This window comes from Papio anubis, chromosome 3 (genome assembly GCF_008728515.1).
Source record: "Papio anubis isolate 15944 chromosome 3, Panubis1.0, whole genome shotgun sequence".
Classification (NCBI taxonomy): domain Eukaryota; kingdom Metazoa; phylum Chordata; class Mammalia; order Primates; family Cercopithecidae; genus Papio; species Papio anubis.
In genome coordinates, this window is record NC_044978.1 from 170,750,588 (window position 1) to 170,771,865 (window position 21,278).

A 21,278-nucleotide genomic window follows, 5' to 3' on the forward strand; every position below is an offset into this window, starting at 1 on the left:
TTTAAACTGTTGGCATTGACCTACATGATCTCCACTATACATTCCTGCACTTACATTCAGCAATTCAAAGGTTGTTTGATTTTGGGGGCATTTTGGACACTAGGACAATTACTGACATTTTTAACAATTATCAATCACACCTTCTGCAGAAAGAATTTAAGTAATTCCAGATGATGCATAAATTATGGCATCTAACTATTTTGAATAAAATGGCTAAGAAAAATACGAGCATAAAAAATCCTTTGCTAGGTGATGCAGTTTGGCCCTATTCTCATCCAAATCTCAACTTTACTATTATCTTCCAGAATTCTCCTGTGTTGCGGGAGGGACCCAGTGGGAGGTAATTGAATCATGGGGCCCAGTCTTTACTATGCTATTCTCATGATATTTAATAAGTCTCATGAGATCTGGTGGATTTATCAGGAGTTTCTGCTTTTGCTTCTTCCTCATTTTCTCTTGCCGCCACCATGTAAGAAGTGCCTTTCACCTCCCACCATGATTCTAAGGCCTCCCCAGCCATGTGGAACTATAAGTTCAATGAAACCTCTTTTTCTTCCCAGTCTCAAGTATGTCTTTATCAGCACTGTGAAAATAGACTAATACAGTAAATTGGTACCAGTAGAGTGGGGCATTGCTGAAAAGATACCCAAAAATGTGGAAATGACTTTGGAACTGGGTAATAGGAAGAGGTTGGAACAGTTTGGAGGACTCAGAAGACAGGAAAATGTGGGAAAGTTTGTCACTTCCTAGAGACTTGTTGAATGGCTTTGTTCAAAATGCTGATAGCAATATGGAAAATAAATCCAGGCCGAGGTGGTCTCAGATGGAAATGAGAAACTTTTTGGGAACTGGAGCAAAGGTGAGACTTGTTATGTTTTAGCAAAGACACTGGTGGCATTTTGCCCCTGCCCTAGAGATTTGTGGAACTTTGAACTTGAGAAAGATGTTTTAGGGAATCAGGTGGAAGAAATTTCTAAGCAGCAAAGCATTCAAGAGGTGACTTGGGTACTGTTAAAGGCATTCAGTTTTAAAAGAGAAGCAGAGCATGAAAGTTTGGAAAGTTTGCAGCCTGACTACATGATAGAAAAGAAAAACCTGTTTTCTGGGGAGAAATTCAAGCCAGCTACAGAAATTTGCATAAGTAGCAAGGAGCCTAACGTTAATTCCCAAGGCCATGGGGAACATATCTCCAGGCCATGTCAGAGACCCTCAGGGCAGCGCCTCCCATCACAGGCCCAGAGGTCCAGGAGGAAAAAGGGGTTTAGGGGACGAGGCCCAGGGTCCCCATGCTGTGTGCAGCCTTGGGACTTACTTGGTGACCTGTGTTCCAGCTGCTCCAGTGAAGGCTGAAAGGGGCCAATGTAAAGCTCAGGCTGTGGCTTCAGAGGGTGGAAGCATCAAGCCTTGGCAGCTTTGAGCCTCACACGGGGCACCAGCTGCTGGGTCCATCCCACAGACGCTGGCCCAGCAACAGATGAAAGGAGCACTCAGACACAGGCATGCAGTGTAACAGCAGCTAGGGGGCTGCTGGCACTAGGGACCAAAGAAAAGAGCAGCCTTGATAAGCAGGAGCTGCTTGCTTTTATTTAGTACAGGCATAAAGCCAAAAGCCTGGAGCAAACATAGCCTGTGGGTAATTAACATTTATTGTTCTCCTTTTAGGGAGTGGGTCACATGTGCAGATGATCAAAAGTCGGTTTCTGGTCAAACTGAGTAAACAAGCCTATTTAGATCAATTCCCCTACACTCCCTTGTACCTACTTCTTGCCTTCTGCCTCAGGGTAAGAGAACAGCTGCCTTTATCTTATTCTCCCCGAAGCTTTGCAGAGCCTTCTGACCTTTCAGAAGGTTTGTGCCCTTTCCCTATAATTTCTCCCACCACTTCAACTGATCTCCTACAGTGTTGAGCCTGCAGGTGCACAGAAGTCAAGAACTGAGGTTTGGGAACCTCCATCTAGATTTCCGAAGATGTATGGAAATGCCTGGATGCCCAGGCAAAAGTTTGCTATAAGGGTGGGACCCTCCTGGAGAACTTCTGCTGGAGCAGTGCCAAAGGGAAATGTGGGATTGGAGCCCCCACACATAGTCCCTACTAGGGCACTGCCTAGTGGAGCTGTGAGAAGAGGGCCACTGTCCTACAGACCCCAGAATGGTAGATCCACCAACAGCTTGCACTGTTGTGTGCCTGGAAAAGCTGCAGACACTCAGCGTCAGCCCATGAAAGCAGCCAGGAGGGAGGCTGTACCCTACAAAGCCACAGGGACAGAGCTGCCCAAGACCATGGGAACCCACCTCTTGCATCAGTGTGGCCTGGATGTGAGACCTGGAGTCAAAGGAGATCATTTTGGAGTTTTAAAATTTGACTGCCCGGCTCGATTTTGGACTTGCATGGGCCCTGTAACCCCTTTCTTTTGGTCATTTTCTCCCATTGGAACAACTGTATTTACCAAATACCTGTACCTCCATTGTATCTAGTAAGCAACTAACTTGCTTTTGATTTTATAGGCTCATAGGCAAAAGGGACTTGCCTTGTCTCAGACGATACTTTGTACTGTGTACTTTTGGATTAATGCTGAAATGAATTAAGACTTTGGGGGACTGTTTGGAAGGCATGATTGGTTTTGAAATTCAAGGACATGAGATTTGGAGGTGGCAGGGGTGGAATAATAAGATTTGGCTGTGTCCCCACTGAAATCTCAACTTTAATTGTATCTCCCAGAATTTCCAAGTGTTGTGGGAGGGAGCAAAAGGAAGGTAATTGAATCATGGGGGATGGCCTTTTCCATGCTACTTTCACGGTAGTTACTAAGTCTCACGAGATGTGATGGATTTATCAGGGATTTCAGCTTTTGCTTCTTCCCCATTATCTCTTACTGCCACCATGTAAGAAGTGCCTTTTTCCTCCTGCCATGATTCTGAGGCCTCCCCAGTCATGTGGAACTGTAAGTCCAATTAAACCTCTTTTTCTTCCCAGTCTCAGGTATTTCTTTATTGGCAGCATGAAAACGAACTAATACACCAGGCATAGGAATGACATAACGGACTTTGGGGACTCAGGGGGAAAGGGTGGGAAGGGGGTGTGGGATAAAAGAGTACAAAAGGGTTCAGTGTATACTGCTTGCAAGATGAGTACACCAAAATCTCACAAATCACCACTAAAAAACTTATGTGACCAAATACCACTGGTTTTCCAAAAACCTATGGAAATAAAAAAACCTAAAAAAATCCTTTGTTGTGTTTCTAATTTCTAATATGTAACATAGTTTTGTGCCCCGCAATGATTACAGTTAATAATCAGCACAGAGAAACTCTTAAAGGACGTATTTTGCCTCTAGATCAAGCCTAATGCCATTCTGTAGGCAACTGGGAGTTTTTGTAGCTGTTCCTTAAACAACATATTTCTTACCTTCCCGTGAAGTCATTATATAGCTATTGACACCCTAGAAATTGGAGCTGGGAAAGTCTTTAGAGCTGTTAAATGAGAGTGACCTGTTTTATGTGAGCACATATTCACCATCCCTCTCTAGCCTTTGAATAACTCACCCTTTGTCTCACACCTCCCTGTAAGTGTCTATTCCCTTTCTTTCTCTCCTTTTCTGTGGTCCTCTCTGCTTCTCGAAGCTAAACCAGGTCAGGCTGTGAACTGAAGAGGTACCAAGATTTCCCCTGTGCAGCTTTATACTGGACTCTTCCTAGAAGTGTGCATCAGTTACTGCCATATTTAGTAACTGAAGTAAATGAAACACTTCAACAAACTTGAGGGAAGTCACTAAGAAGTCAGTTTCCTCATCTTTATTTCAGGTGATAACAATGGCTACTCCTTATGGAGGACTATCAAGATCTGATGGGGCTGGGAGCAGTGGCTCATGCCTGTAATCCCAGGACTTTTGGAGGCCAACACAGGAGGATTGCTTGAGTCCAGGAGTTCAGGACCAGCCTGAGCAAAATAGCAAGATGCTATTTCTGCAAAAAAAATAAAATAAAATAAAATGATTTTTAAAAGATCTAATATAGTAATAACACACAGTGAAGGGCTTTGACAATGATATTGTGCTATGCAGATTCTTAGTATGATTATAAATCAGGTAGACAGAGACAAAGTTGATGAAACAGGAAGGAAAAACTCTTCATATGTCAGACTGGTCTTCCTGGATAAGGTAGCCACACGCTATCTCAGTGGAGTCACAGGTGCTTCTGAAAACTGGAAACAGGAGTCTTGCAACCAAATCTGGGAAAGACGTGAGCTGAAATCAGCCCGATCACTGCTAAATATGAAAATTTACCACAATATTTTGTGAGTGTAAGTTCTAAGCCTAAGACAAATTAAGTTGTTGAATTTATTCAGATAATTGTTTTAAAGGCAGAGTGAAACAGGTTTCTGGTCCCTTTTTTGTTTTCAGATCATTTAAATTGACAGAAGGGGGACCACATTACTAAATCAAACCTGGCCCGTGGGCTGGCGTCTAATTCTCTGTCCCTCCCTTTGTCACACTCAGATGACACCGTCCCTCTGTAGGGTTTGTCTCTGACATGTTTGAAATGGTGTCCAAGTTCTCAGGATGAGCTGGTTATGGGATGCCTATACTGTTTTTCCTCTCCCAGTCCCACTGTGGAATTTCTTCCACTTGGTCATTCAGGAGTGGCAGCCTGTGTTATCTCAGAGTTTTCCAAGTGGTGACCCCAAAGGACTCCAGAGCAGGGGCGGGCTTGGGGTAGGGAGAATAGACGACACTGGTCTAGAAAGGGGAGATGTTGCAGGGATTCATGAGGCCATTAAATTAGCAACACATTGCCAGGCACAGTGGCTATAATCTCAGTGCTTTGGGAGGCCAAAGCGGGAGGATCACCTGAGTCCAGGAGTTCGAGACAAATCTGGACAACAAAACGAGACCCTGTGTCTACAGAAAAAAAAAAAAAAAAAAAAAAACCTTAAAACTTAGCTGGGTGTGGTGGAATGTGCCTGCAGTCCTAACTACTTGGGTGGCTGAGGTGGGAGAATCACTGGAGCCCAGGAATTCAAGACTGCAGTGAGCTATAATTGTACCACTGCATGCTGGCCTAGGTGACAGAGTGAGACCCTGTCTCTAAAAAATACTTTATGTATGTATTTATTTATTTAGAGATGGAGTCTTTCCAGGCTGGAGTGCAGCAGTGCGATCTCAGCTGATGGCAATCTCTGTCTCCCAGGTTTAAGTGATTCTCATGACTCAGCCTCCCGAGTGGCTGGGTCACAGGGGCTCACCACCACCACCAGCAAATTTTTGTATTTTTATTAAAGAGAAGGTTTTGCCATGTTGGCCAGGCCGGTCTCAAACTCCTGGCCTCCAGTGATCTCCCCGCCTCAGCCTCCCAAAGTGCAGGGATTATAGACACGAGCCACCGTACCAGGCCTAAAAATTATTTTAAAAGAAAAAATAGCAATTAGTAACATTTATTGTAAGCAAATGTACAATTCATTTTCAAATGACCGTAGATAGTATTGTGGTAAATAAAATGCAATTGTATTTAAAGGCATTACCAAGTTCCTATGTGCTATTGTGGTATTTTTTTAAAGTTTATTTTTACTTTTTAGATAGAGTCTCGCTTTGCTGCCCAGGCTGGAGTGCAGTGGCACCATCTCAGCTCACTGCAACCTCTGTCTCCTGGGTTCAAGTGATTCTCCTGCCTCAGCCTCCCAAGTAGCTGGGAATACAGGTGCCTGCCACCAGGCCAGGCTAATTTTTATAGTTTTAGTAGAGACGGGGTTTCACCATGTTCACCAGGCTGGTTTCTAACTCCTGACTTCAGGTGATCCACCTGCCTCGGCTTCCCAAAGTGTTGGGATTACAGGCATGAGCCACCGTGCCCAGCCGTGTGGCACTTTTTGATAACATAGGTTATGTTTTGATAACATAACATAGGTTAGGTGAATACATTTTTTTGAATCAATGATCTGTTTTGGAGTCTGGCCCACCAGTCACTAGCTGTCTGGCCTTGAGTGATCTTTTATTTTCTCCTCTCCATAATGTGAATAACAACAGTACCTGTCTCCTAAGCATGATTCAAGGATTATATGAGATTATCCACGCAAATGGCAAGGAGTAATAGCTCAAGTGGTAGCTGCTGTCACTCTCACCATCACATTGTTTCTCAGTCACAGTTTGTGACTCAGTGCTGCGATGAGCAGGTCTGCACAGAGTGTAGATGTTGTAAAAAGGATCCTCAACCTTGGAAAGATTGGCAGCCCCTGGTCTGGATGAAGCCTAAGGTGAAACTTTGAATGCTCCCCCGCAAAACCTCTTTGTTGACCTTATCCGTAGCTTTCTTCCAGCCCAGGCATTTATATGATAGATTCTCTCCCTTCTGGGAACAGCGCTCTGTTTCTCGGAGAATAGTTACTCCTCCTCTAAACCCAACTGCATGTTTCAGAGGCCTGGGCTGTTCATCATAGAATCCTGCTCTTTGGCCATGGTTGACAAGTCCAATGGCAGAAATGGAACTCAAGACCAACCTATCGTATCTCTCCCTGGGATTGTTCGCACTTCTGTTTGGCTTGGAACTGGTGACACCCGTGTTTCCCACGAAGTAGAGAAAATTAGTCTGAGAAAACAAAGCACAAATGCAAAGAAAAGCTGAGGTGATACAAAACCAAGCATGACGGTGACATTCAGGTTACTTAATCTATGAGACTGGGTGGTTGTATTAATCACGTGCTTTAATTTTTTCAACTCATGCTGTTTTGATACCTTTGGGAGCCTTATAAATTCAGGGAGAGACAGACCCTCCCTGGATTAGCTAATGCCTAAAGATAATACAGCATACTTGGGATCACAATTGCCACATGTAAGCCAACCATTCCCTTTATCTAACCCTCACACACCAAGCCAGTGTTTACCCTTACCCTAAATCTACCCAGGGACAGGACCAGACAGCCAGACCACATGCCCCAGAGCCTGCTAGAATTATTCAAACCAGCACATCCTAGACCGTGTTCTCCATCCAGCCTCGACTTTCCCTTGGAAATGATGATAAAGGCTCTGGCCTAGGTGTTCCCTTGCTCCCGCTTTTACCACCTGACTCAAACCTCGTGTTTCCCCTGCTGAAGCCCTGTGTGCTGTGGCATGCCCCTTCTCTTTGGAAAGATGAGTACAGTCATGCCTGGGCATTTAAGGAGAATTAGTTCCAGGACCCCTATGGATACTAAAATTTGCAGATGCTCAAGTCCCCTCTATAAAATGGCATAGTATTTGCATATAACCTATGCACATCTTCCTGTATACTTTAAGTCATCTCTAGATTACTTACAATACCTAATACAATATAAGTGCTATGTAAGTCATTGTTACAGTGTATTAGTTATTTGTATTATTTTTCATTGTTGTATTTTTTATTTTTATTTTTTAAATAGTTTTGATCTGCAGTTGATTGAATCCACAAATGTGAAACCTGCAGAAAAGGGAGTGGGGGGAGGAGGTAATTGTAATAAATTATTTTTCCAATGGCACCAGCACTGTGTCATCATTCAGTCACCTTCATGAGTTAAAATCCAACAGGTACATTTTGGGACAGTTGAGCAGGCGGCAAGGTAACTCAGTGTTCCATAAGGACCGTGCGTCCCGCTGCTCTTGGCTCGTTAACTGACTATGCCAACCAGCAAGCTCTACCTGGGAGGGCACCGCCCACTGGTAGGGTGCCTGTGCTTTGGCTGCCACTGCTTTGTGCTACCTCTGCTGTGCCCTTTCACAGTTTTCTAGTCTAAATTGTGGCAAGGGAAGGACCACAGATCTTGCTTTGCACAGGTAGTACCATTGGGAGTGAGAGAAGTCCCCAGTGCACACCTTATTGGACCAAGTGACCAGGCAGATGTGAGGTTAAGCAGGCAATTTAGGCTAATTATCACAGCAAAGTCTTCCTGGAGCGAGGAGGAGCAGGGAGTGGCTGCCCCTAGGATGCTTTGAGGGCACCGAGACTGATGCCCTGCCTGCCAAGACCGTAGACAGGGCTCACTACAGAGCGTGCAGGAGCTGGGCATTCAGGCCCAGGCACAACTCCCTTCTTGTAACAAATCTTCTCTTACTCTAGTGGACAAAGTCCTGGACAAGTGAAGTCCTTCTTGAACAGTCCAATATGGGTTGACACTGACTGTTGGACCCCTGAGCATTGGGACCCTGTAAAGATACTGACCCATTTAATCCCAAATTTGGATGGGCCCATCTCTAATGGTTGGTGGTGAGGTGCAGGGTATCTCCCCATGGAAAACCATGACTCCCAAAAACTTTAAATATTGCTATACGGGCAAATCTCTTTGTTGTTTCTGGCCTTGCTGCTATTGTGATTTGTCCCTCAACCTGGTGGGGTGCAATGGATCACATCCCTGGACACAGAAGGTCAAATTCTTCATGAAAGAGGAAAAGAGGAGAAATAATTCCCATCCTGCTCTCCCTGAGATGCCTGGAGATGTTCTTCAGCCTATGAAAGGTTGCCAACCTCCAGGCCAACATGCCTGGGCACTCCTGACACCATGATTTCTCAATAGAAGAGCCTCTTCTTAAAACTCAATTGCCCCAAAATGAGAACTCTGCCATTATTGCCCTCCTGAGTGTAGCTCCCATCCTCTCTGAGGTTACTTGGGACACTCTAGAAAGGGAGACCTTTGCCCACAGCAGAGGCCATCAGGACCACCAGGAGCTTGTCAGGTAAGCACTCTTTGTCAAAACAGAAACAAAAAACTGGTACTGAAAGGAGACCAAAAAAAAACAAGAAAGAAAGAAAGAAAGAAAGAAAGAAAGAAAGAAAGAAAGAAAGAAAGAAGGAAGGAAGGAAGGAAGGAAGGAAGGAAGGAAGGAAGGAAGGAAGGAAGGAAGGAAGGAAAGAAAGAAAGAAAAGAAAGAAAGGAAGGAAGGGAAGGAAGGAAGGAAGGAAGGAAGGAAGGAAGGAAGGAAGGAAGGAAGGAAGGAAGAAAAGAGTTTGCCATCTAGAAATACAATCTATTATAAAGATTTAGTTTAAAAGGAAGGAAAAGAGGGAAAGGTACTGATTATGCTTTGCATGGGGGCTGTCACAGGGACCCTGGGTCCTTCCCCTCCTGCTCCCCAACTTTTCTCAAAATTACTCATTCTATCCAATCAACAACTGACAAGTATTTCACTCTTACTAATGTGACTAATGTTCTACTTGATGCCTCTTTCAACAGCCTGTCATGTGTAGTTTGCCCCCTACTACAAACAGACGCATAGACCTTCCAGGTTATCCATGGGGTACCTCAATAGAATCATTGCAAGACAAGATCTTAGCTGCTGCCACCTTTCTCCAGGAGCACAAGTGTGACATTACCTTGATGACAACCTCCTCCAAAGGGATTCACTGATGCTCATTAGGGACATAAAAATCCACATGTTTTAGTGCCTTTGTTTGTTGTTTGTTTTGATGGTAACATATTTCTCATTTACAAATTTTACTTCCAAAGTTAAATCAAAAGTCACTACCGTTAGTGCCTTCAGAGAATCTTTCACTGTAGAGGGTTTGCCAACCTCTTCTCTTGCCTCCTGGTGCCCCTGGACCACTTACAATGGCCATAAGTTGGCCATGGTCTTCTGATGCAAGATATTGCTCCTCTCTGTTTCATGCTGTGCATTATTAAATAAAAAAGAGCTGGATGCCTGCTGAACACTCCTGAAAATAGGAGCCTTCACAGACCTGAGCCCATGACCCTCTATACTCATTATGTTTTGGGTCATAGGTACAGTACCCACAAGCTCACACAGCTACTGAGGGCATCTTAGACAGGATGGAGCCAATACTGGGTCCTTGGGCATATTCTATCTGTATAGGGGTGTGACTTTGTTCATTCTCCATCCCCTGGCAGGTGTCATTATGTTACAGGAGATCATAGGTCCCTGAAAACTGGTGTAGTTGAGATACATAATGGCCTCCTCAAACAAATTCTTTTAAAATTTCGGGCCATCAAATAAACACCTAAATGAGTTTCTTTTTTGCCCAGGACTTAAGGTGTCTTTATAAAAATTCCATCTTGCCTCCATCACATAAGGGGAGGAGGCCCAATATAGGGCCCAACCTGTACAGGGATCAATTACCATAAATTGTGCCAAGGGCTAGGCAGATATGCGACTAATTTCTTCTATCAAAATTGAGACTACCTAGTGTCATCCTGCACACCATTCTGTTGACTTTTGATTTTATTACTCTTGGTCTTTGCATCCCCCCAAAAAAAACTCATGTAGAGGCATGGTCCCCAGTGTAATGGCGTTGAGAGGTGGTGGGACCATTACAGACATTTGGGTCATGAGGGATCTGTCCTCATTAGGAGATTAATGTTGTCTTGTGGGAATAAGTTCTCACTCTCATGAGGCTAGATTAGTTAACACAAGAGTGCGTTGTTATAAGGCTAGGTCCCATTTGTGTTTGGTCTCCTTTGCACCTTTGCCTGTTCACTGCTCTCACAGGCATTCTCCATGTGATGGTATCCAGCATGTTATGATGCAGCATGAAGCCCTTCCCAGATGCAGCTGCCCGATCTTGAACTTCCCAGCCTCCAGAACTGTGAGTTCAATAAACTCCTTTTCTTTATAATTACTTGGTCTCAAGTATTCAGTTATAGCAAGAGAAAATGTACTAAGAAGTCAGTCTGGGTTCTTTCATTAATTTATGATCCAATGGCTCACACCCTCCTAATAAGCCATTGCTTTAACCAAACATGGCCAATGGTAAGACTCACATCAACTCCAGTGGGTACTTAGTTGGAAAGGATATGGCCTTTCCAAGTGGACACGGCCCTTACTCAGAAGTTCATCCAAAAATAACATCACCCCAGACAACATCACCTCTTAATTTGAAGCCAAAACATCGGAGTGATGAGGTATCACCACTACAGCAATCATCAGAGAGTGAGCCATAGACTCACCTGGTCAGGTGTAGGAACAGGAGCCAAACCATGTTCATCTTCTCTTCCCTTGTGGGCCTAGTACTTCACTTTGCTGAAAGTAGTTACTGAATAATGACTGAAGAGATAACATCCCATTTTGCCCATTGTTCAACTGTCTTTGCATAATTGCTGGCTCTTGAGAAATTCTTCTCTGCCTCTGGTAGGCTGGATGTCCCAACTCAAAGCACTACAGTTTTCCCTCCAACATAGTCGTTAACCTCTGTATTGTCATAACTGATATCCTTGACCTTTCCCCTATTGTCTGCTAACTCCTCAAGGGTAAGGACCATTTTTCTTGGCTGTACTTCCAGCTAATCATTAACACTGAGGGCCTGGACACAGTAGGTACTTCATGTGTGCTTTTAGGTCAAATGCAAAAATGACTGAGTGGTAGTAGAAATGGTGTCTCGTTAGGGTCCAGCCCTGCAGAGTCTCATTCCTCTGCTCATTCCTGTCTTCTCCTAGGCAGCATGCCACACGTGTGGGTCCTTTTGCTCTTTGTGCAAGGGCATTCAGCACAGAAGGGTATCCTGTGCTGAATACCCTTACAGGTCTTTTCAGAGGTGCTTTTCTGGTTTGGTTTTTCTAAATATTGTCACCTCTTCATGTGAAGAAAGGAATGTGGTCATAAGCCAATGTGCCTCATGACTCTCAGCCTTAACACCAAGAAAAGGCAGCTTACCTTCTCCCTTTTTCAGCTTTCCAAGGGAGCAACTGGTGATCTTTGCAGCACACATGGGCTAGAGGCAGAAAATCCAAAAGGGAGACTCTCTAGGTCCTTCTTTTTCTCCAAGATAGGAAGTGAGGTGGCATATGGAAATGTGCACTTGTGTGGGGTTATGTGATATGTGTGCATGTGTGTGGGAATGCATGTGTATATGTGAGTGCTTTCTTAAGTGCACGTATGTGGGGGTACCTTGAAAAATTTTATCCAAAAGACACAGACCTCCTTAAAGGGTGTTTGACTCTTTAAGAATGATTTACGGAAGACCCAAAAAGCAAAGAAGTGATCAAAAACCTTGATTTGTAGGGACAATTGATTATAGAAGAGCTAAAAAAAAAATTACAAAAAGAAAACACTGTATAAGGCTTTGAAACAGCCCTATTACTTGAGGAAAAATACCTGTTATTAAGTGGCTTCATTCAAATGGCTATTTTAGCACTCTTGACTTACTACAAATAGTAGTTTCATATGATTTAATCTAACATAAAAATTGAGTTAGGTTTCAAATGCATTGAGAATCAGAACCAACAATTAAACATCGTTTCTAAAAACATGTTAATATGATTCCACTACTGGGGATATACCCAAATGAAAGTAAATCATTCTAAAAAACAAGCAAACAAACAAACAAACAAAAAAACAAACAAACAAACAAAAAACCCCACACACACTCATATGTTCATTGTGGTACTAGTCACAATAGCAAAAACATGGAATCAACCTGGATGCCCATCAATGGTGAATTGAAAAAAGAAAATGTGGTACATATACATCATGGGATACTATCTATGCAGTCCTGAAAAATAATGAATCGTGTCCTTTGCAGTAACATGGATGCAGCTGGAGGCTATTACCCTAAGCAAATTAACACAGGAATAGAAAACCAAATACCACATGTTCTCACTTATAAGAGAAGGAGCTAGGCCAGGCACGGTGGCTCACGACTATAATCCCAGCACTTTGGGAGGCCGAGGCGGGTGGATCATGAGGTCCGGAGTTCGAGAGCAGCCTGGCCACCATGGTGAAATCCCGTCTCTACTAAAAATAAAAAAATTAGCCGGGCATGGTGGCAGGCGCCTGTAATCCCAGCTGCTCAGAAGACTGAGGCAGGAAAATTGCTTGAACCCCGGAGGCGAAGGTTGCAGTGAGCGAAGATCGTGCCACTGCACTCTAGCCTGGGTGACAGAGCAAGACTCCGTCTCGGGGGGAAAAAAAAAAAAAAGAGAAGGAGCCAAATATTAGGTAAGCGTGGACATAAAATTGGCAATAATACGGCTGGAGACTACTAGAGTGGGGAGAAAGGGAGGGTAGCAAGGTTTGAAAAATTACCTGTTGGGTACTATGCTCACTACCTGAGTGACAAGATCATTTGTACAGCAAACCTCAGCAACATGCAATTTACCCATGTAACAAAATTACACATGCACCCTCTGAACCTAAAATAAAAGTTAAGGAATGTGTTAATATTATGTGGTTAATAACAACATTCTTTCTAAGGTAAATAAACTTAATAGGTTTTCACCTTGCAATCATACCCAATACTATAGAATCCACACTTTGCTGTCTCTTCGTTTTCTAAAGAAATAAAACTTTCGTTGTCCTAAACAGGAATCCTGAAATCTCATGATGAATGAGGACTTAAAATTTGGAATGCAAATACTCTTGAGTAGGTCTGAGATTAATGCCTTTTGCCCAATGAATTATATTTTACTGATGTTTGTTTAGCCCAATGTCCTTATTTTCTGATAATAAATATATTTTAATGCACATTAGTTGCCCAACAAATTAATATTGCTTTAGTGCAGCAGCTCAGCATTTGCCATGTCTGTTTATAAAGTAACCTTTGAAGGAAGGGTTGATTTTTGACAACGCTGGCCTGGCGATAAGTTTGGCATAGTTAAGACTTACCTCAGAACAAAATTGCACCCATTCATATAATCTCTGGTGACTGCATAAACAGGGCCAGGTCTCTAGGTCAAGAAGCTACATGGTAGGGACAGGCATGAGAGTAAAATCAGCTTTTGAATTTCAAATCCCCAGCTGGTGACTAGACACGCATTCAATTACCAGCCTTAACCAGTGTGCTTTTAACAATTGTGTTCAGACTTCCTTTCACACTCCCAAAGAAAGCATTCATCATTTAAGTTTTGTGTGATCACGAGAAGAATAACATGATCCCAATCTAACCAGAACATGCCAGACAATTTCCAAATTAGGGACATTCTCATAACACCTAACCAATTCTGCAAACCGCCAGTCATCAAAAAACACGCAACATCTGAGAACCAGCCATAGCCAAGAAGAACCCGGAAAGTCACGATCACTAAATGCAACATGGTGTCGTGCTGGGTTCCGGGACAGAAAAAGAACAATAGGAGCTGAAAATGTAAGTCTACACCAAACCTGCACATGCATGTTTACAGCAGCTCTATTCATCGTTGTCAAAATGTAGAGGCATCCAAAATGTCCTAGATGAATGAATAAATGAACTTGGGTACATCCAATCAATGGAATTTTAGTAGTAGGTGAATGAATAAAGGGACTTAGATATATCCAATCATTGGAATTTTATCAGCACTTAAAAGAAATGTGCTATCAAGTTATAAAAAACACAGCGAAACCTTAAGTGCATATTACTAAGTAAAAAGTCAATATAAAAAGGTTACATACTGTATGATTCCAACTATATGACGTTCTTAAAAAGACAAAACTGTGGAGACAGTAAAACGATGAGCAGTTGTCAGGGGTTGTAGGGGATGGAGTGGTAAGTAGGCAGAACACAGAGAATTTTTAGGGCAGCTAAACTATTCTGTATGATACCATAGTGGTAGGTATTGTCATTATACCTTTCTTAGTTAATTGATATTATGCATGTCATTATACATTTCTCAGAACCCAAAGAATGTACAGCACTTGGAGTGAACCTAATGGAAATGATGGACATTGGGTGATAATGACATGTTAACACAGTTTTATTACTTACAGTAAATGTACTACCCTGGTTCATGACGTTGAGGGTGGAGGAGACTGCCTGCATGTGGCGAGGGGTACATGGAACTTTTGATACTTTCCACTCAATTGTGCTATGAACATAAAACTACTCTAAAAAATAAAGTCTGTCAATAATAACACTAATAAAAAACTAGAACAATAGGTAAATTCTAAGCAAGTCTGAAGAAAATATGGACTTCAATTGACAACAATGTATCAATATTTGTTAATTAGTTGTGACAATGTACCATAGTAATTAACAGGTAAATAGGGAACCCATGTGAGAAGTGGAATGATAACTATCTTTGCAATTCTCTGTAAACCTAAAATTACTCTAAAACTTTAAAAAAATTTTTAAAGGGGCAGAGAGAGGAGAGTTCCACAATTTATCAATGTATGGGTACATTGCCTCATTTGTGGTGGCCTCCAGATAATTCTTCTCTAATTGTGTTTCAGACACTGTGCTTGGTCCGCCTAAGCCTTGGCTCCACATCCATCCCATGAGGACCTGGGCCAACCTTCCTCCTGGGGTTCTCGTGAAATGGACCTTTATGTACTCATCCCCAGGAGTTACAGAGCACCTCTGTGCTGGGAGCATGGGGGAGGCGGAAGGGCCTGAAGCTACTGGAAACTGCTATGCACCGCATGGCCAGGGCTCCGTGTCCTCTGCTGTCTCCCCAGAGCCATTGTAAAAGGACATCGTTTCCTAAGTTCATGGAGATGTGAGGAAAGCTTGGGGAAACAGCCTTAGCGCAGTGCCTGGCACACTGTGAGCTCATTGGAGGACATCCTGTGGACATCCATGAAGGCGTGGAGTAGCATGCAGAGTGTCAGGAGCCTATGACACCAACAGAGAGGGGCTCGCACTGGAGCCTGGCCTTGAAGGATGAAGTGGTATGTGCCAGGCAGAGTGGGTCGGGAAGGGGATGCCAAGTGCAGGGAACAGCAGAGGCAAAGGCAGTCAGTGGGCGTATGCATGGAGTATCTGCAAATGGTGGGACAGGGTTTCAGTGTGGCCAGATTGCAGTGTGTATGTGCATGTGTGCGTGTGTCTGTCCCTGTGTGTCAGTGTCTCTGTGTGTGATTGTGTGTGTGTGCCTATGAGCATGTGTGTGCATGTGTCTATGTGTCAGTGTGTGTGTCTCTGTGTGTCTACAAGTGTGTGGTGTCTTTGTGTTTGTGTGTGTTTGAGTGTGTCAGTGTGTGTTTGTGTGTGTCTTTGTATGTGTATCAGTGTGTATGTGTATTTATGTGTCTGGGTGTGAGTACCTGGAAATGAGGTTGGAATGGCAGCATGAGCCAAGGAGGTGACTGCCCCACAGCCTGCTCTGATGCTGTGCCGCTGAGTCTAAAATGGAAAGAGCAAAGCAGACGCTGGGATGAGAGTCACAGGAAGGGGAAGGGCCCCAAGGAGCCAGTGGGGAGTGTGCAGTGTCACCTGGCAAAGCTCGGAGAAGCACTTCCCAGAAAGACTCCGGAGTCCACATGTTTCCTTGTAAATATGTTTTGTGTTCCAGCTGCAATCTGCCTCCGAAGAATCTGCCTGCCTCCCAAGGATCAAGTAGAATTTTCCATTTGGTAGGAGACTCCCGTTGTTGAGCAAAGCAGCTTTGCCTTGCCTATGTCCAAATAATCCTCCAAAATACTGCATGAGAGAGCCTGTTCGTGGAGGTCAGGGCCTGAGTGGGGTGTTTGTGAGGATAGTGAGGATGGACACTTGGGTGAGGCAATTTTAGGAGAGAGGCACACAGCTTCAGAAAGGGCTGCTTCTGACACATTCATGCAGAGACTGAGCCTCTGAGTGAATCAGTCAACATCTATAGCTATGACCATGGAATTCTCAAACAGGTGGATCATTCATAAAATCCAAACACAGTTACAAGTTTTGGCCTGCATATCATTGAGCTACAATTTTCTTTTTAGAAAATTTTAATTAGGTGTCAACCAATTTCATATAAACACATCTGGATTTCGGGACGTCGCTTTAAAAATCAGAAAGTGTGACAATACTGAACCTAATCCCTGCATTTTTTCAGTCAATTGGCGATGAGTGTTGACCTCTACAGAGGCAGAGACTCTCTAGTTTGCCACAGTCCCCATCACTCCCTATTGCCTTATCTCAAACCTGAAAGTCAGTTGCCAGTTAATATCACACTTAAACAATAGTTTTCTTACGGCTGAATTAAGGAAAGGTGAATAATTTCTTGTTCTGAAAAATCTATGAAAGGTGAGGTGATAACATATAACAAGGGCCACATCTTCCCTGTAGAAGTGAGTTTCTTTTTAAATGCTTCATATGTAAATAATAAATGTCTGTTTTCAAAGAATACAACTGAAGACCTTATTATGAGGCAAAACAATTCTGCTCCACTTTATGATAACAGCTTAGCCCAGTAAAAATTTAGTACACAGCTCTAAAGGAGATGTTGTTATTGTCAGCACACTGCAAATGGATGATGGGAGAGGCTCAGTGGTTAGGGCATAGCACTCAGCTAAACACATGCTGTGGCCAGGATTCCACCTGGGTCATTCCGGTGTGAGACTGTGCCTGTAGCAGGCAGGGCAGCCTAAGCTCTCCGAATGAGACCTGAAGGTAAATATTTTCAACAGTAATCTTATATTTAAAATTCCCTCTTTACCAGCCTCTTGGAGCCTCGTAGAATCAGGGAATTTCCCTACTTCTAGAATCAGGGAATCCTCTGCTTATGTGGTAACTTCAGATGGAAAAAGGAACTCAGACACTAAGAAAGCTTCGGTAACTTCAGTCACCCATTCAACAAATATTTATTGAGAGTGGCAGGCAGGAAGAGATCAGACCATGGACGTAGAGAATCTCACATTTAATTTTGAGATCTTCCTTTTCCTGCCTCTGTGAACTTGGACAAGCTATTGCATATCTCCAGAACCAATTCCTGGTTTTGTAAAAGAGGAAGAATCATTGCATTCCCTACTAGAGCGGATGTGATGAGGGAAAAGGAGAAATCAGGTAAAATGGGCTCAGTAGTTTGGCAGCTCAGATCATGTCATTATTGTTATTTTACTTCTCCATAGACATCACTGCTGGGGTCCTCTCCCCATCAAGGAGGGTCATTGCAAGGCTGAGTTGTCCTCCTATCCTGGCCACAGGGTGGACAGGGAAGGGCCTAGAGGAAGCGTTTAATGGCATGCAGGTAACCCCCCCTTTTCACTGGATTACATCCAGCACTTTCCCTGCAGGAACTGGCTCCCTTGGAGGGGCGTGACTGGGAGGAGCTGTGAGTAAGGTGCCATAGTGTTATAAAAACCCAGTGAGTGTTGTAAAAACCCAGTCAGCCTGGCTCCTGTTGAATAGTCCACCCTCCTTGCACTCTACCTGAGACAGCTGCAGCCTGCAATTCACTCCCACCTCCTGGGATTGCACTGGATCGGTGTGCTCAGAACAAGGTAAAAGCCTTGCTCCTTTAACAGCTTTATTACCTGCCACCACTTATCACTGCACCAAGGGCCTGGAGTTCCTTGGGCCTGCATTCCATCATGGGCAGGTGGGGGCTGAGCCCCACGTCCGTGAGAAATGGCTGGGTGTTTTTCTGGCATATCTCATCTCCTCTTCACCATTGATTGCTGTTCTCTGCCCTTTTGTGATTGTCTTTCTCCTCCTTAACCCTAGAAGATGGCCAACTTCTAGGGTAGAAATCAGATCAGGACCATTTCCTGGGCCTGCCTCTTTTTATAAAAATTCTGCGCTTTGTTTTAAATGGAGCACAAATCATACAAATCATCTTATCATTATGTGTTATATCAAACTAAATTGTCATCATTCATAGTTGTTTTTCTTATTCTTTGGCAATGTTTTTAAAGGGCAGAGTAAATGTGAAAAGCAAAAAGTGATCAATCAGGGGTGACAGAAAGGAATAAGGAGATTGATCTGGCTACCCATACCAGCTTTGAACTTGCCCACTATGAGATCCTGAGCAATTTATTTACCTGTCTGAGCCTTAAGAGTCAGAGCTGTCACCCGGGATGACATATTAATAGCTAACTGGAAGGGCTCTTGCGTGGATTTAGCAAGGTGGGAATCAAACCCTAGACCAGTACTTAGCATATAGGAGGTGTCATATAGAAATTGGCTTCTCTTCTCCTGTTAAGCATGGGTTTTTAATTGTACACATGATCAGATCCAGGTAGTTCAGTGTGACATTGATGTTCATCCTATTGATTCAATGATTTCTCATGATCCTTGTCTTCGATCTTGTAGTGTGAACTATCTGGTTGAAATTCACCTGTCTCCATCCTGGTTCACTTTGTGCAGGCAAATCAGATGACCACCACACCTTACACCTTTCCTTAAACTCTTACTTCCCCCAAAAAAGCTCCCCCACCCCCACAAACCCAGCCACCCCACCCAAACCCCAGGCATGTTCAACTCTGGGTCAACATCACCTTTCATGACGTTTACCACGTCCTTTCTCATTTTAGGCATCTGTCACGTCTTTTCTCATTTCAGGCATCCATGCCCATATGGAGTCAGGAGATAGAAATCCAGCGCTTTGGAGCTGAAAGAAAGTTTAGAGCAGTAACTTGTTTCAGATCAGAGACAGAGATGATGAGACAGATTCCCTGATCAATGCTATTTAAATTCTGCCAAAGAGTGGCCTCTAAGCTCTTTCAAGTCTGAGACTTTCTCAATCATGGTGATTTCTTCAACACCTAGTCTAGTGCGTGGCATATAGTAGGTGCTCAGTAAATGCTTGTTAAATGAGTGAATGAAAGAGTGAGGAGTGAGCAAATGCAGGAGTTAATGAGTGCGTAAATGATAAATGAGAATTCGTGAGGCTCCAAAGAGTGGTAGTTTTGTGATACTCAAGACTCAAGTCAAGTGGAAATGTGAGTAGACAGGCTGTTTGTCTAGTGACTCCAGGAGCCAGAAGCGTTCTTGGTCTACTCTGAAATCAGGCAGGTACCTGTCAGGGTAGGGGGAGGCCAGTGTGTAGTCCTGCATAGCTGAACTGCTGCCTACCACTGACTCACCTGCCTTTTGTCAAACAGGTGCCCGCCCAGCTGCAGCCATGAGGATCCGTAGCCTCACCCTGCTCTCCTTCCTCCTACTGGCTGCTCAGGTGCTCCTGGTGGAGGGGGAAAAAAAAGTGAAGAATGGACTTCACAGCAAAGTGGTCTCAGAACAAAAGGACACTCTAGGCAACACCCAGATTAAGCAGAAAAACAGGCCTGGGAACAAAGGCAAGTTTGTCACCAAAGACCAAGCCAACTGCAGATGGGCTGCGACTGAGCAGGAGGAGGGCATCTCTCTCAAGGTTGAGTGCACTCGATTGGACCATGAATTTTCCTGTGTCTTTGCTGGCAATCCAACCTCGTGCCTAAAGCTCAAGGATGAGAGAGTCTATTGGAAACAAATTGCCCGGAATCTGCGCTCACAGAAAGACATCTGTAGATATTCCAAGACAGCCGTGAAAACCAGAGTGTGCAGAAAGGATTTTCCAGAATCCAGTCTTAAGCTAGTCAGCTCCACTCTATTTGGGAACACAAAGCCCAGGAAGGAGAAAACAGAGATGTCCCCCGGGGAGCACATCAAGGGCAAAGAGACCACCCCCGCTAGCCTAGCAGTGACCGAGACCATGACCACCAAAGCTCCCGAGTGTGTGGAGGACCCAGATACGGCAAACCAGAGGAGGACTGCCCTGGAGTTCTGTGGAGAGACTTGGAGCTCTCTCTGCACATTCTTCCTCAGAATAATACAGGACACGTCATGCTGATGAGGTCAAAAGAGAATGGGTTCCCTTAAGAGATGTCAGGTCGTAAGTCCCTCTGTACACCATAAAGCTCTCTACAGTTGCCCCCAAAATATGAACTTTTGTGCTAAGTGAGTGCAACAAAAATATTTAAACAGATTTTGTAATTTTTGCTTTTGTGTTTCGGAATTTGCTTTATTTTTCTTGGAGGTGAGGTTCAGAGGCTGTTTCCTGCAGCGTGTATTTCCATGGCGCACACAGCTATGTGTTTGAGCAGTGAAGAGTGTTTGAGCTGAATGAACCAGAGTGATAATTTCAGCGCAATGAACTTTCTGCTGAATTAATGGTAATAAAACTCTGGGTGTTTTTCAGAAATACATTCCAACATTGCTTGGTTTCTCTGTGTCTGTTCCCAAATAAACTCATAAAGTAGTCCCCATATATCAATGGAAAAACTGTCTAAATAGCAACTTCTAGTTCCCCACCCTGCTCAAGTTATGTCTTCCCAGAATCCTTCTTTATAATTGTATCCATTGGTCTGTGGTGTTTGGTGCTTACTGAAGCATAATAATTAAGATCCCTGTTTTCAGGTGGGATACCTGGTACATGATGTGATTAAATCATTTGTCAGGGACTCATAGATGGTAAGAGGGGAGGTAGGATTGGAACCCAGGAGTTCTGACAGCTGAGTCTGCAGGGTTGAGGAACCTCTCCTACTGATGCATGTCAGAGATGCCCATTCCCTCCCCAACCCGAAGGACCCCTGCCTTGCAAAGCTCATTTCTGGAGAAGAAATGAGCTTCATTTCTTCATTCTTCATTCTTGGAGAAGGAAGGCCTAGTTAAGTACAGTGGCCCATGATAAGGGCTGTAAAGGAAGGGGGAGAGGGCTATAAGGAAAACCAGAGAGAGGAGGC

At 43.8% G+C, this 21,278-nt stretch overlaps 1 protein-coding gene across 1 annotated transcript; it reads left to right on the forward strand.

Annotated features, from left to right (window-relative positions):
- The first annotated feature begins 17,228 nt into the window (after positions 1-17,228).
- Positions 17,229-20,744, forward strand: FGFBP1 (fibroblast growth factor binding protein 1). Its single transcript, XM_009206557.3, has 2 exons — positions 17,229-18,059; positions 19,662-20,744. Exon 2 carries the CDS (start codon positions 19,682-19,684, stop codon positions 20,384-20,386), a length of 705 nt encoding a protein of 234 aa, XP_009204821.1. The 5' UTR covers positions 17,229-18,059; positions 19,662-19,681; the 3' UTR covers positions 20,387-20,744.
- Positions 20,745-21,278: the final 534 nt, after the last annotated feature.

Coding starts and splice junctions, on each gene's coding strand:
- FGFBP1 (XM_009206557.3), top strand. CDS start 19,682: ATGAGGATCCGTAGCCTCACCCTGCTCTCCTTCCTCCTACTGGCTGCT.